This window comes from Clupea harengus, chromosome 1, assembly GCF_900700415.2.
Source record: "Clupea harengus chromosome 1, Ch_v2.0.2, whole genome shotgun sequence".
NCBI lineage: Eukaryota > Metazoa > Chordata > Actinopteri > Clupeiformes > Clupeidae > Clupea > Clupea harengus.
The window spans coordinates 23,474,380-23,489,454 of NC_045152.1; the positions used below are offsets into that span (position 1 = coordinate 23,474,380).

At 46.0% G+C, this 15,075-nt stretch overlaps 1 protein-coding gene across 6 annotated transcripts in view; it reads right to left on the reverse strand.

Annotated features, from left to right (window-relative positions):
- Positions 1-15,075, reverse strand: part of LOC105898778 (myosin-10) — a 65,656-nt gene that overhangs the window by 14,081 nt on the left and 36,500 nt on the right. For 3 of the 6 annotated variants that reach the window (XM_031572004.2, XM_031572007.2, XM_031572015.2), the window contains exons 7-23: positions 13,402-13,497; positions 12,451-12,514; positions 11,477-11,575; positions 10,993-11,136; positions 10,662-10,757; positions 9,615-9,733; positions 9,208-9,360; positions 8,903-9,076; positions 8,322-8,495; positions 6,628-6,742; positions 5,889-5,951; positions 2,821-3,014; positions 1,774-1,895; positions 1,472-1,541; positions 1,084-1,244; positions 665-773; positions 57-188 (exon numbers count right to left, since the gene is read on the reverse strand). In XM_031572004.2, the coding sequence (XP_031427864.1) occupies positions 57-188; positions 665-773; positions 1,084-1,244; positions 1,472-1,541; positions 1,774-1,895; positions 2,821-3,014; positions 5,889-5,951; positions 6,628-6,742; positions 8,322-8,495; positions 8,903-9,076; positions 9,208-9,360; positions 9,615-9,733; positions 10,662-10,757; positions 10,993-11,136; positions 11,477-11,575; positions 12,451-12,514; positions 13,402-13,497 (2,085 nt within the window). The remainder of the gene's footprint in view (positions 1-56; positions 189-664; positions 774-1,083; positions 1,245-1,471; positions 1,542-1,773; positions 1,896-2,820; positions 3,015-5,888; positions 5,952-6,627; positions 6,743-8,321; positions 8,496-8,902; positions 9,077-9,207; positions 9,361-9,614; positions 9,734-10,661; positions 10,758-10,992; positions 11,137-11,476; positions 11,576-12,450; positions 12,515-13,401; positions 13,498-15,075) is intronic. The other 3 variants (XM_031572026.2, XM_031572039.2, XM_031572034.2) reach the window with 3 other exon arrangements.

A 15,075-nucleotide genomic window follows, 5' to 3' on the forward strand; every position in this document is an offset into this window, starting at 1 on the left:
AGTGAATGCAACTGATTACCTTATTTGTTCAGCACTGTAGAATGATAGGCTCTCACCTGCTGGCGCTTTCTCTCCATCTCCACCAGTTCTACCTCCACCTTGCTCTGATTCTCCTTCACCTTGGCCAGCTCCTCGTCCTTGGCCAGCATCTCCTCCTCCTGCCGGGTCACCTGCAGCAGAGGCTTCACCTGCAACACAACCAGCAACAGCTCTTAGGCCACATCTCAGTGAGGTCGAGGCCAATCACATGGAGTTTGTTTAAACAAATTTTTTGTTTGTAGAAACTCATTTTAACCTCCATGAGGCCGTGGGCATGAACCCATGAGCCTATGAGGACAATGAGAAATGGAGAAGAGCAATGTAGCAAGTAGACATGAGCAAAGCCATACCTATCCCTAACCCAAGGCAACAATGTGAAATATGGATCAATACTAAAAACTGACTGACAAGCAGATGGATAGATAGATAGATGGATACTTTATTAATCCCGAGGGAAATTTAGGTCATCCAGTAGCTTATACACTTATGCACTTATGCAACTGAGAGAGAGACAGATTTCCTAACCCTACTGGATACTGCAAGATACTGATGAGTTGAGTTTGAAATGGAGACAGAGCACTGTATTATTACCCCCCCACCCTCACCCTGCTGCACCCACACACACCTTGGTGAAAACGCGCCACCACTGCCAGTGGCGCAGCTTCAGGTAGGCGGCACAGTTCCTCTGGAGGACTTTCAGGGCACTGAGCTGCTGCTGCTTCTTGGCAAAGGCCCTGAGGGAGACAAGAGGAGGAGGAGGAGGAGGAGGAAGAGGAAGATGGCATTACAAACGGAAAATATAAAGTAACAGTGTACTGGATGCCATGATGATGCACTTTCTCACTGAAGTAGACATAAATCTCAGCTGATGGCTTTTGTAAGGAAAAGTCTGAAGAGCACTTCCAAAAGATAGGAATGATTTGTATAAAAACTTTAGGTAGCACTTGGTAATCTTGGAGATCCTGTTGAGGACAGTATTTTCCAGACCTGATCATTTCCTACAAAAGAAACGCTCTTAAAAGAGGGCATCTGAATTGAACTGACTTGCGAGCCAGGTAGCCTCTACAGACGGATTGGAAGTAGATGATGATGTCCGTGATCTTCAGGTCGCGCTCCTCCTCCAGGTGCGCCAGGACTCCGGCCCGGAAGAAGATCTTACTCTGGCCGATGCGGAAGAGGTTCTGGTCCAGCTCCAGGCCTTGGATCTTTGAGAGGAAAAAGGAAAAAATAAATAAAATGACTCATTCATTCATTATTTTTTGAAATACTAAATAATTACACATTATTTTGATTGATGCATCCTAGACTATTTTCCCTTTGTGACATTAAGTAACACCTTGTGTCTTCATTTCTATGATTACGCTTTATATAAATGTCTAGTGTAGGCGGTGCATTAGCCCGGCATTAAGAAGTGTTAGGCTGGTTTCTGTACCATTCTCTCACAGGCTTGCTTGCCATCCATGAAGCCCTTGGGAATGGCATTGGGAGTGAGGATCTCATATCTGTGAGGGGAGAGAGAGGAGACTGCAGGTGAGGAAGATCTGTGTCCGATATCTTTCCCTGTATATGTGTGAGAACAACAGAAATGATCTAACAGCAATACACGTAAATAGGATTTGTAATGGACAGCAGTTTCTGGTTCGCTATCTGTGTCTCCGTCGAGGTATCTGTTAGGTTTACTAAACAAGACCATCAAATTAAACAATGGCATCATCATTAGGAAGTTTCCTGTACCTCTGCCTGAACTCCTGGAAGACGATGCGGTTGGGGAAGCCCTGTCTGCAGATACGGATTCCCTCCAGCACACCATTGCACCTCAGCTGGTCTAGAACCAGATGTGGGTCCAGCTTACCTGCCTGAGTTCAGACACAAGAGGAGAGATGATTAGCTGTTCTTTGCCAAAATACCTAATAACTTTTCAAGTGTTGGCTGGTTGATAGTGTCCCATTCCATATCATATTTGACTGTAAAATGTAATGGGTGTGTGGAAAGACACAGGAAGTGAAAATACAAAGATGTTTTTTGAAGGTTCATAAACAGGTCTAAAGTTCTTAAAGGTTCATAAACAGGTTCAAATTTTGTCGCCCAATTTTGTCGCCCAAAAGTCGCCCATTGTAGTCACAGGCTTACTTTTTACAGCTGCTTTATTCAGGTCATGTCTATTAGTTTGCTGGCTGTTTTCGTGACTTTAGCTGACAGATTCCTGGAGTTTGGGCTGAAGCCCCCAAACCATACACAAACATAACTGACAGGCTGACACAAGAGTCTTTGCAGAACATCCACCCTGACTCATAACCCTTTGAGTCTACCCTATGTGAAAAACAATCACTGGTTTCCTTAACTGTCTCCAGTCTTTAAACTGAGGTTGTTTACAGAGAGTGAGCGGTTTAGAGGAGTTCATCACTATTAGGCATGAGTTCTTTAGTTTTGACCACAAATTGAATCGGAGCACTATAAAAGGATTATGGGTGCAACCAGAGATGGTAGAGCTTTGAAAAACCCCTGTGTAGTCTGCCTGTTCTGTGGTCACTGGCCATTTGCAGCATTCATTTGTGGTTGTGGAGGGGAAAGAGAAATACCTTAATTAAGTCTCTAAAGATGGGTTCGGCTCCAACTTCACAAGCCCACAGACCCATATCCCATAGACATGAACTCAAGCACGCCACCCCAGCACCCCCAAATGACTTGGTTGCTGTTTTCCCGACAACTCCACATGCCCCCGGGCGGCCCCTGGAGATGGAACGATCCGGAAGAGAGTTCAGGGCCGCCTGTCCCACTCACCCGTTTCTCGTGGTTGGGGATGATGCAGCGCACGAAGTTGGGGTTGGTGTTTCGGAGAGTGGCCATGAGCTTGGACAGCTGCTCCTTGTAGAGCTGGCTGACTGTGCGGAACATGCCCTTCTTGGTTTTGTACGAGGCGCCGAAGGCCGTCTCGTTCATCCCGGCCACCTGGTCCAAGCCCACGATCCGATCCACTGCGGGCGGGAGGGGAGAAACACAGTCAGGTGGGTCTGGACGAGGCTGCATGGACAGGGTGCAGAAGCAGTGAGAGAGGCAGACACAGAGGGCATGGCCAGGGGGGGATGAGGAACGTCCGAGACACACACAGAGACAAATAGAGACCACTACTCATCTGCACAGTGGACACAACGAGGCATGATGGGTAACAGCTCTGCGCAGTGGAGACATCTGCGCACAGACGGCAGATGTATCCACGCTGGACACAGACATCTACTTAGCCACAGGTCTATTATTTTTATTTTTGTGTGTGTGGCTAAACTCACCACTCAATATTCACATTTCCTTTTGATAAAATAAATGCAGCTCAGATTATCCCTAGACTACCAAATTACAGCCACCACAGGCGCCCTGCGGCACTGACACAAGTAGTCTCAAGAGGCATGACTTTCCAGCGGCAGTCACAAACTAGTCGCTGTACTGTGCTAAAAATAAGAGTCACTCCAAACTAGTCGCTGTACCGTGCGAAAAATAAGAGTCACTCCAAACTAGTCGCTGTACCGTGCAAACAATAAGAATCACTCCAAACTAGTCGCTGTACCGTGCAAACAATAACAGTTACTCCAAAAAGACCATCTTGAGGTGAAGAAAGGAATGATTAGTACCAAAGTCACACTTGCATGGCTTTCTTCCTGTGGAACGCTCCAATTGCCAAGTCCTACAGCCCACTGTTCAGTGAGTTATCACAAAGCATGCAGAAAAGAACCTTACTAAACATTACCGTTTGCCTGAAGATGGCAGACATTGACATTTTTACACTGGCTATGGATTATATTATTAGTGCTGAACAGCAGGAGTGTCTTATGTGTTTAACTGCTTAGTAGGGTGCACAGTAAAAATAGCAGTCCCCATATCAGAGACCACATAATAAAGTCTGTATTCAACAATATAGAGAGCTCCTTCCTTATATAGTGTAAGTGTTGAGCAGGAGCAAACGATTCCAAAACAAACCTAGATCTAAGAAAATATTATTTTGCAGCTGGATATTTCCCTTATAAATAAACCTTCTTTTCCTCTATGTCTGTCCTTGCCAAGAAACACTTTATAGAGAAACCAGATAAACGAATGCTGCCTTTCAAAAATCTGCAGATAAATGACAAGGACTGGCATGGTATCTGAGGATGATCTAGGAACATGCCCACTGTGGAGGTAAATCTCCTGACTTCGTTGAAGGAATTGGAGAGAATTCCACAAATATGCAAATCAAATAATTTTGTATTCTGATTCATATAAAAATATGTTAAAAAACCCTCCATTCTAGTGAAACAGCCTGTAGGGGTAGATGCATTTCATAGGCCCAAAATGGCTGCACAGTCCTGGTGTGAATTGTGCATTGGTGGATAGTGTTTAGAGCCAGTTTGGCCATAGAACATTTGAAAGCCCTGCCTTTCCTGCGAGTCCTTTCAGCAATCCTTTACTGGGTCAGCTAGTTGGCAGATGCACTCGGGCCATTCAGATGTGGTTTTACAAACTCAGCTGCCTAAATGTGTTCTAAGTTAGCATCTAGAAGCTTTTTTAGTCAAACATAAAGCCAATTCAAAATATCAAATTGTGTCAATATTTTATCTAATTATTCAATGGTGGCGGAAGACATCAGAAAAGAACTTTAGAAAGGGGTGGAGCAACCCTCATGTGGGTTGGCAGGGTGGTATCCCAAAGCGAGTGTGTGACAGCATCTCTTTGCTATTGTGGCGACAAATAACTGCACCCAGCTGACAGAGAGTGCTTCACTTAGTGAATAACGCTTCTTCTGTGCTAATGTCCCAAGCACAGAAACAAGCACTTTTCTGTAAAAAAAATGACCATTCCAAATATTAGTTTAGCCAACTGCCCTCTGTTCAATCTGGTCTCTTTGTCAGGACCACAGCTCAAGAGGGAGATATGGTACGCAACGGAGGTTTTGGCTGATACTGCAGCACTTTTATTCTGCCGCGAAAAGAAAGCCTAAACTAACACATGCCAGACATATGACACATTCTGAGGCTAGTAAACACAGATATAAATCAACAGAGAGTAAAAGTCCAAACGCAACACGAGGGAAAAAACATGACGTCGCAAACAGAAAATAGTTCCCAGTCCCTGTGTGTTCAAGACGCCTGCAGAGAAGAAAGAGGACAGCAGCCTCCTAATGATCAGCCCTCAATGAGTTTCGCAGACGGAACGAACTAGAATGACCCTGAGCACATTTCCTTTACAGGCCGATCATATCTATGTCTCAAATTTTTTATTTCTACATGAAAGGTTCAAAATAGTTTATCCATTCCACATCCTGCTAACATGCTGCAGCTGCTCAAGCACCTAACGGTGAGGGCATGAGATGTACCACACACACACACACACACACACAATCAGTACTTGACACAGGGGATTGAATATGGTCCAGGAGAGAACAGCAGTATGAGTTTGAATGTTGTTGCATTACTGATAATTAGATTTAGTCTGAAACTGATCCTAGAACTGAAAACTGGCCAAAAAGGCCATGGCACTTCACTGTATATGTATTATGTATGTAAGTCCATACATGATAGCTAACTATATTTAATCACTACACGTACCAATTTATAATATAAGAAAAAGACAGCTTACATGTTCTACATGTTCTGCACTGTAAGCATTTTGTTTGTTAGCGAGTTTGGGTTTAGCTCCAACAGGCGCTGATAGCATTAGCAGAAACAGGAAGTGCCTTGCTTAATATTGCATTGCTATAGCAGTGCATTGGGCCATGCAAAGCCAGTGGGCAATGGATGGGCACTCATGGGGGAAGGAGTGAGCGTGGAGCGGGTGCAGCAGCCAGCACAAAGGGGTTGGGTAAGGGCAACACGTGCCTTCACCTGGAGGCTCATGGAGACCAGATACATTGTCATAGAAAGAGGCTCTCTGAAAGGTCTGAATCTCTGTGGCAAAACACACACAGAGAGAGGGAGAGAGAGAGAGAGAGAGAGAGAGAGAACAGGACGAAGAGGACAGGTGGAGACAGAAAGAGAGAGAGAACGAGTGGAAGACGGGTACAGAGAGAGAGAGAGAGAGAGAGAAAGAGAGGCAGAGGGTGTGAGAGCAATGAGGACCAGCAGATCACCAAAGAGACAAGAACAAATGTGGCTACTGTACTTACATACAGGGCACACACTGTGATACACATGCAATCAAAGTGCACACACACACACAAACAAGAGTGTTAAGAGTTATTCAGCATTACAAGGCCAATGAACTGTATCACTATTCCAGAGCTCTAGCTTATTAGCAAAGTGGTTCAAACACGGTTAGATTTTAATATTAATAGAATGTTTTTTTTCTGTATTAGGTATGAAGATTCCCACTGGTAACTAGGAATATCTGTCCTGCTTTATAAGAGAGAAACAAAGGATCCATTCAGGAGATTTTTAAGGAGTGTAACAACCATGACTTTAGATCCAACATAAATACTGTCTTATTTCAAGACATGGCATCCATGATTTCCCTGCATACATACAACTGAGAAAGCCATCTTTGTTGGGTTACATTTAAATCAAAATCCTCCTGGTGGACGGCGGACAAGTGTGTTTGGGGGAGGTGTATGGACATCAGGCTTACCATCTTTCCACAGCTCAGCCACAAACTTGTCTGTGGACTGGTGCAGCAGCGTGGCCACGTTGTCATTCAGGGGGTCCATGTTCTTCATCAGCCACTCATCTGATTTGTAGTCCACCTGAGGGACACCGGAGAGAGAGAGAGAAGGGATGGAGGGAGGGCAGAAGTAGAAGAAAAAGTCTCTGGACCACCACTCTCACCACTAGGATTACACATAATTAGTGTATATTACCGCTACATGTCACTCTCATAACAAGCTTTGTAAGTAGCCTTGAAACAATCGGGCCTTGTAGAGAGCAGGAGTCTGAACCCTTGAATAAGCGACCCCTGGGCAACACTGTGTCCCTGGAAGAAAAAGGGGGGAGCACTGGACCCACCCCACACTCAGCGGGGGAAACCCCTCCGTCTCTGGCCAGGCCTGAGTCAGCCCCGCAACACTGGACGGCTGTGCACTCAAAGGAAGCTGCTCCCTGAAACTGGTTTTCTTTGGGTACGAGTGAGGGATGGGAACTGGCCCAGTTTAAAGCCAATCAGCATTGTTAAATGGAAATGAACTAGATGTCTAGATCTCTGTCTCTCTCTCATGAAGACAATCTGATGGTCTGTTTACCTGACTGCATTTTGGATCTTTGGGGAGGTTAACTCTACCCTGACACCCAGCACTGACCTTACACAGGCCCTGGCATTCACTCTGGCAGACTCTGTGTTTTGAGTTGGTGTTGCGCAGGCTTAAGAACGTCGGGGAAGCTTATATTCTTCACCCCGACACCCCAACCCAAAGCCCTAATTCGTCAAAATCTTGTCCGATCTGATATCACAGCTCTGTTTGGGCTGAGCTCGGTTGAGATTTATCAAGAAGTAATTTCAGATGCTTAGTGGTACCGAGCTGGCTGCTGTTTCAGTAGGAGGTGCTGGATAAACATTCTCGCGAACTCTGACCTCTGCCGAGGAACCTCTCAGAGGTAGACATGACATAAGTGCTAATGTGAAAATCCTGTTCCCCATATGTCTGCATGGCCAATGTTGTTGGCCCCAACCAAGCCAAGTGTGGAGTTGAAAATTCCTCCTTTTTATGTAACATTAAATCTCCCCCCCCCCCACCATTAATGGGAACCAGATGTGGTTTTCTGCCACACAAACGGGCTTTTGTGCAAACGGAGTGATCTCGGTGCTCCAAAAATCCACATCCATGGCAACAAGTAACAAGCTACGGCCATAAAAATCAAATAAAAGACGCTAACCAGAACAGACAAAAAAGTCGGTTGGAATGGTCACATTACAAGCACTAAAGCAAAGGCTTTATTGTTGATACGAAACTCGACAGTACCGTCTCGAAAGTTAAAAAGTTCAGGGTTCGTGGAGGAGTCTTCTAAGGACACAGGCTTACTGGTAGGATAAACTTAAAATGTTTCTGCTACAGTATTAGATTTTGTATGATAATGGTCAGACAATGACCATAACAATGGACATGAAAAAACATGAATATAATACTTTCCTTCCCTTTTTTAATTCAGTAACCAAATAGAGCAGTCTGTTTGTTTTCCCTTCCCAGAGGTACAGTACAACATCCTCGGGGAAGACCAACCCGATCAGGCTCTAATCATTTATTTAGCAACATCTGAGCTGTGGCAGGGTGGGTGGGGGTGGGGGGGTGAGGGTGGCGAGACAGAGGCCGGGGGCACACAGGCAGAACCTACCCGTCCGGCGTAGTGAAGGATGCAGAAGTCCGCCTTGTCCTTGAGCTGACGAGGCTTCTGGAACTTGGAGTGCGTGCCCTGCTCCTGCAGCACCTTGTCCACAAACGTCCTGTCCGTGGCCTTGGGGAACCAGCACTCCTCATCCAGCAGAGCCAGTACTCCTGGGGGGTTGTTCTGCACGAGGAAATGACAACAGGAGCGATGAACAGGCAACAGTTCTGCTGCAAACAGACTGAAACAACAAAACTGATTTAATCGGTTCAATCAAGCCTAAACTGAACTACATTTCATGTTCCATAAAATCCATTCAGTTTGGTGGGTACACTACAGCCTGTGAAGCCAAATAGAATCCTTTTTAAGTTTAATTTTATATTCATCCTTTTCACCTTTTTATTTCCGGTACATTTCTATTTTGTACTCTTTTTTTGAAACTCTGTGCTGATTCAGCATGCTATTTCCAAAGTAAATGTCTGAACTTAAATTGGAAACAGCACTGTGCTCAGCAAATTGACCTTGACACAGGCAGTTACGCAACATAACAGATGCTGTAGTCATGAACACTGTCAGACTGGTGTACTGACCGGCCTCTCGATGAGGTCGATGCAGGGCTGCAGGTCTAGGCCAAAGTCGATGAAGCTCCACTCGATGCCCTCCCTCTGGTACTCCTCCTGCTCCAGGATGAACATGGTGTGGTTGAAGAGCTGCTGCAGCTTCTCGTTGGTGTAGTTGATGCAGAGCTGCTCGAAAGAGTTCAGCTGTCGAGGAGACGCAACAGGGAGATGCTTACAACAGATGGACAAACACCGAAACTGCCGAACAACAGACTCTATGTGAGGAGCTGCTGTAACTGTCTGCATTTTTCTAGTGTTTTGTTGTGGGGGTGCACCTCAAAGATCTCAAAGCCAGCGATGTCCAGGATGCCGATGAAGGAGGCTCCCTGACGTTTGGTGCGGTCCAGGGCCTTGTTGATGCGGTGCACCAGCCAGCGGAACAGACGCTCGTATGTGGCCTTGGCCAGAGCCTCCACGGCAAAGTCAGCCTGAGGCACAGGGAGAGGAAGAGGATGAGGATAAGCAGGATGAAGGCATGGGGTGGGGGGGGGGGGAGAGCGCCAAAGTATGTGCATCTGACACTCCAACTCTACACCCAAACACACAAGACAAGGAAGCAAGGAAAAACTCCCCTTTAACAGCAGAACTCAGCTCACAGAGGGGGGGGGGCATGTACAAGACTGATAGTGGATGCAGACGTACAGTAGGTGCCATGTGTGTGGCGTGGCCCACTGGACAGTACCTGCTCTTTGGTCTGCGCTTTCTGCACGTAGTCCCTGCCGACCTTGATGCGGGGACTCAGGATGGCGCGGGTGAACTCCATCACATTCAGTCCCAGCAGGTGACAGAGCTTCTGAGCAGCTGGATGAGGAGGGGGACAGGGAGAGAGACAGGGACAGGGACAGGGACAGGGACAGGGACAGAGATAGGGACATGGTGACTGGAGACAGAACCACCCGATGGAAAACCCAGATGTGTGAGCTAACTGACATAAAAACGTTCAGTGCTTTGGTCCTACGCTTTGATTTCTTCTTTGCGTGCGATGTTTGAAAAGGAATTCAGCCGGGAAAAAACTTGTTTGTCTCCTAATAACTGGTAGAAGGTTAAATCTACTTTCAAAATAGCATCTATGTCTGGAAAATGTGCGGGATCATCCATGTTTGGGAAATGTCTTCCTAAAATGGATTAAACACTAGCATCTCATTTAGGTTCATTTGTTCTGCATATTACTGGGCCTTATAACCTGCCAAATACAATTGGCTACTAATGGTGAGTGACTGAGCTGAAGGGAACAACTAATAGCCCCTTCAAGTCATGCACCTTAGCATTTCCAAGCCCAGCAGCGGACCAAAAGGAAATAGTGTGTAAAGGCATTCACCATTTTGTAAGGTTCATGGACTTTAGTTTCTTAAATTGACGAAATGATCGCTGATCTTTGTTTCTTTTCCTCTGAAGGTAAACATTCTGGCATATCTGACCACCCATGCATTGAGGGCCTGAGCCAAACATCTGTTAAAACAGTCCCTTTACTTTCCTAGCATCCCTGGGCGAGAATGTAGCGCAAGCTGTGAGATGCTTTAATGCCAAATTCTTAGAGACTGAGTATGGAATTAGTCATCATAAAAATGTTATATACATGGCTTTCATTCAGTCAAAACATGCTCAAACTACTGGGCCTGGTGGTGAGAATTATGAACATTAATTACCATGATGAACAGCAGTGTTGTTTCACTTGGATCTGAGCTGGTGATTAATTTGATTAACACTCAGCGTTCGGGCCATGGCTCACCTGTGTTCTCGGGCATGGAGGCTTGGTCTGTGTTCCTCTCCTTCTTAAAGACGACGTTGCCAAACTGCAGACATGCTGAGACTACCTTAAGCATGGCTGCAAAGGAAAGGGTGATCTTTACGATGGAGGATCATGCAACAAGTGTGTGAGTGTGCTTGCTTATGGTTGGGCTCTGTACAATACATTATGTCATGCATAGGGAAAAGCTATTAAGGCTCATACAAAAGGACTCAAGTTAAAATATTACTTCATGATTAGCACAACTTGTGCAACTTGTGTGTGTGTGTGTGTGTGTGTGTTCACAGTGTAATGTATGTGTGTGTGCTCTGACCCAGGATCTCCTCATGATTGAACGTCATGATGTGCATGGCCTCCATGGTCTCCTGGAAGTTGTCCTTGTCCTGCTGGCCAGGAATGGGAACGTTGCCGTTGGAGAGGAAGCGGTAGTTATTGAAGCCCTCTAAGAGCAGGTCGGCTGGAATCGGATGACACAGACAAAAGCCATGAATTCCAGAAGGAGCCGTGCAACTTTACACCACACGACCTGGGTCAGGACTGACACGAAAACATGCCAAAGCTACGATCCTATCAAATGAACATTTACTGGAACGTAACAGTACAAAGAGAATTGTGGCTTTCCAACACATCTATAACAAAAGCAGAAAACACACAGCTGTGATTCAGCCCCCCCCCCCCCCATCTTCTCTGAGGACCCATAAAATGAGAGTGTCCTGTGTTCTCTGGGAGAGGGGGGGGGGGGGGCTTGACATAGCCCCATTAAACTGACACCATTCATGACAAAGGCTGCCACTCACATTTCACATGCTCCCCTGCTCCGGCGAGCAGCTGGTAGAAGATGTGGAAGGTTCGCTCATCTTTGGCCTGACGTATGGCTCGGGATTTTTCCAGAAGGTCTGTTCGAACCAGTTAAGGAACACCGATGGTGCTCTATGTGAACCTCTTGTCAACTTTTGACCAGTGAAATAGTTTCAGATGTTCTCATCTATGAACTTCTTTCTGTGTTTGAGAGAAACTGCAGCCTGAAGTTAGATACTAGGAGCCCTCTATCTTTGGGAAACTCTATCTTTGGGAACTAAAGAGGCTTGGATCTATTAGGATGGTGTGGCAACTATTAGGACATTGGAGGCTCATGTGCATCCCAAGGCAAATCTACACAACAATGAGCACAGTGCTCTTTCCACTCGGGTTGAAAAAAAATCTCATAAAATGACACATCACTCCAACTTGTAAATCACACTGGCTGTCTCTGCCAAATGTTGCGAAAGCCCTCAATCCTGTAAGGGGGGGGACCAAAAGCAGTAATCTGAGACAGAGAGAGAGGTCTGTGCCATTCGCTACCCCAGCAGGGGATGAGGAGAGAGGTGCTCTGCTTTTAGTGAAAGAGCGCGAGAGCAAACCCTGCAGCGGGAACAGAAGCCTGACGCCGTCTCACAGAGGGTCCCCGCTAGGGCCGCATTCCTGTGGTGATGCATAAACTCTGGAGACGCCGCCCGCCCAACCACATCCCCGCTCTCAACCCCCCCCCCACCCCACCCCTGCCTTTAGACTGCCTATCTCCCCCTCTCCCCTTCTGTCTCCTACACTCCCTCCCTCCTTATCTCCTCCACTCCCTCCCTCCTTATCTCCTACGCTCCCTAACTCCTATTCTTCACTCCACTTCACTCCCTTTCCCTCTGCCCTCTTCCTCACTTACACATACAAACACCTGTCCCCACTCCATTTTCTCTCTGACCCTCCCTCCCTTCCCTCTTCCTCCCCTGAAGGATACAAGTCTCGATGTTGGCTCCGACAATGTAGCCGGTGACATCAAAGTTGACTCTGATGAATTTTCCCTGTGGGGAGCAGAGATAAAGAGAGGTTAGCAGTAGCCACTGTGCATCATACCAGCCTAGTTAGTGGCGATGTTTTAAATGCCATCCCCTCTGATGCTTGGGACATTCTCGAAGACTGAGCCACAGGAGGGCCTGCTGTCAGCCACACACACACAGTCTGGTTTGAATCAGGCTGTACATGTTGGGAACCATCAGCCACAGATGGTCCATGTGGCCGCACTAAAACACACTGGAGTTCAGAACCCAGAGGGGAGAAAAGCTGGTCCTGCCATGCCTATTTATGGGCAAAACACGGTGTGCCAGGAATCCCCAGCATCTGAGCCGGGGGGTCTGGGAGTGGTGACACATGGGAATGGGGGGAGCAGGTACAGATGTGGCCGGCACCACCCTTGTGTGGTATTCAGCACTGGGGCATCTGGGTAAACTCGCCGTGTCGAGTACCCCTGGATTCCCAGCGTGGGGAGGTGGATCTTTCGCTGAAGAAATGTGGCGATGACGCCATTGCACCGCCTGAGCTGACGGCTTGGAGAGGAGAGTTCAGTAACACCTTTGTGAGGAATGAGCGGAGCTACATTCTTCTCACGGGTTCCGGCTCAGCGTGAGGATCTGAAGATAACTGAGCACTTCCCACAGCAGTCATAGATGGCCAGACATACAGAACACTTCCTTGGATTAACATCACCTGGAATCACCTTCTGCACTTTTTATTTTTTATTTTTTCACTTTTGACAAATCCCACAAAGTGGTGTGTTTATTTTCTAAACCTCTCCTGTGGTAAAAAACTAACGCTTCCAGTATTCCTGTTGTCACTACCTTCTGAGGCACTCTCTGAAAACTCTATACCCGACTCTATCCCATGACTCGCAAAGTTTGGGGCAGGTGCTTACAAAACGCGACGAGTTGTCATTTTTCACCGTCTTGGCATTCCCGAAGGACTCGAGAATGGGGTTGGCTTGAAGAAGCTGACGCTCCAGTTCACCCTGCTAGAAAAAAAAAGAGAGAGAAAAGAAAAAAGCAAACAACGTCACTTCCTATCCAACACAAAGCCACAACATCAAACTCCACATAACATGAGACTGCAGGGTGAATGAGAAAAACAACCCCAAACAGATGAAGGATGAAGTCCATTTAGGACCATGAATAAGAATGAGGTCAGAGTTTCACAAACCTTGTAGGACAGAGAGAAAGATAAAAGACTTAACACAATTCTGAGGTGGACAAAATGTTGAAAGTGATTGCTGAAAATGATCTGCTATGGAGCAGTTGTGCCAATAACTATTTCTATGCTTCAGGTCGTGCATTTCCCATGTGGAGATATTTTAATAAAGCAAAAATAAACACTTTAGAAAATGTAGAAATAGAAATCATATGACTTTGCTCAACTGTACAGAAAAATGTTCTATGGTCTGTTATAAGTGATATACTGATACAGACTAGAAAGCTTAAAAAAAAGAATAAAAAAAACACCAGCAAAATCAATGTATCAATGTGAAGACACAGCTGGTATGTTAATGAGCAGAAAAACAAACATAAAAGAGCATATCAAATTTACTGGAGGGGCATATTTCACAAACTGCATTCACTAAGAATGCAGACACACTAAATTATCAAGAACCTTGACACTAGCTAGACTATTAAAAACTTTGACAGAGCAAGGCTAAGAAGACTACAGTTCCTCCAACATATTGCAGTGCTAAATTCAGCATTCAGATCAGGCAACATGTGCATGAAACAGTTAATAGTGTAAAACCCCATGGTAGAGGCAATGATAGGTAAACAGATCAACAGATGTGGGTGGTGGAGATTAAGCACGACAGCACCACTGGTCGTCTGGAGCTTACAGCCCTTTCTAGAGAACAAATATACAGCTCACATTCAGAGGGTAGAGCCATACTACAGACCCCAGACAACACAAACATCTCTGCGACGGCTCAGTGCTACATGACAAACATGACCTGGGGCAGGGTGATATGGAAAACACTGCTTTAATTGTATAGCCAGCGAACAAATAAATCCACTCTGTTGGGAAACACTAACGGGCCTGGACAATATATACGGCAAAGCTATCATGTACTCTGCATGTTCTGATAAGCAGAGTTTTGTTATTACTGTTCCCCTCGAAACAACAAAGCATAATATTAATCCATAAATGATCAGGTACAGCTTCCTTTGTTGCTCTGAGCATGCTTCACAAATTGTTGGCTTGGCCTTTTTTCCTGTATTATGGAGGAGGAGGAGTCGGGGAAACCAGATCTTTAACTTTTATTGTAATCATCGGAAAAAGGACGGAGGCCTGACAGAGGCTGTTAAATGTGGGCAGTGAGTGCCAGCCTCTCCCTTCTCTACAAATTCCTGTGACTGTGAGGAGTTCCTCTGGCTGCTTTTGTTTCTCTATGAGTCTTTCAGACTTTCACTCATTCTCCTATTTCTATTTGTCTTTCTCTCTGTTAGTCTTCCCAACTCGCTCCTCTCTTTTCTCCCCGCTCTCCTCTCCCTCTCCAGGCTGGGTAGGGCACGGCTGAAAGACCAGTAGCACTGAAGAGCGACATTCCTCTCTCTTT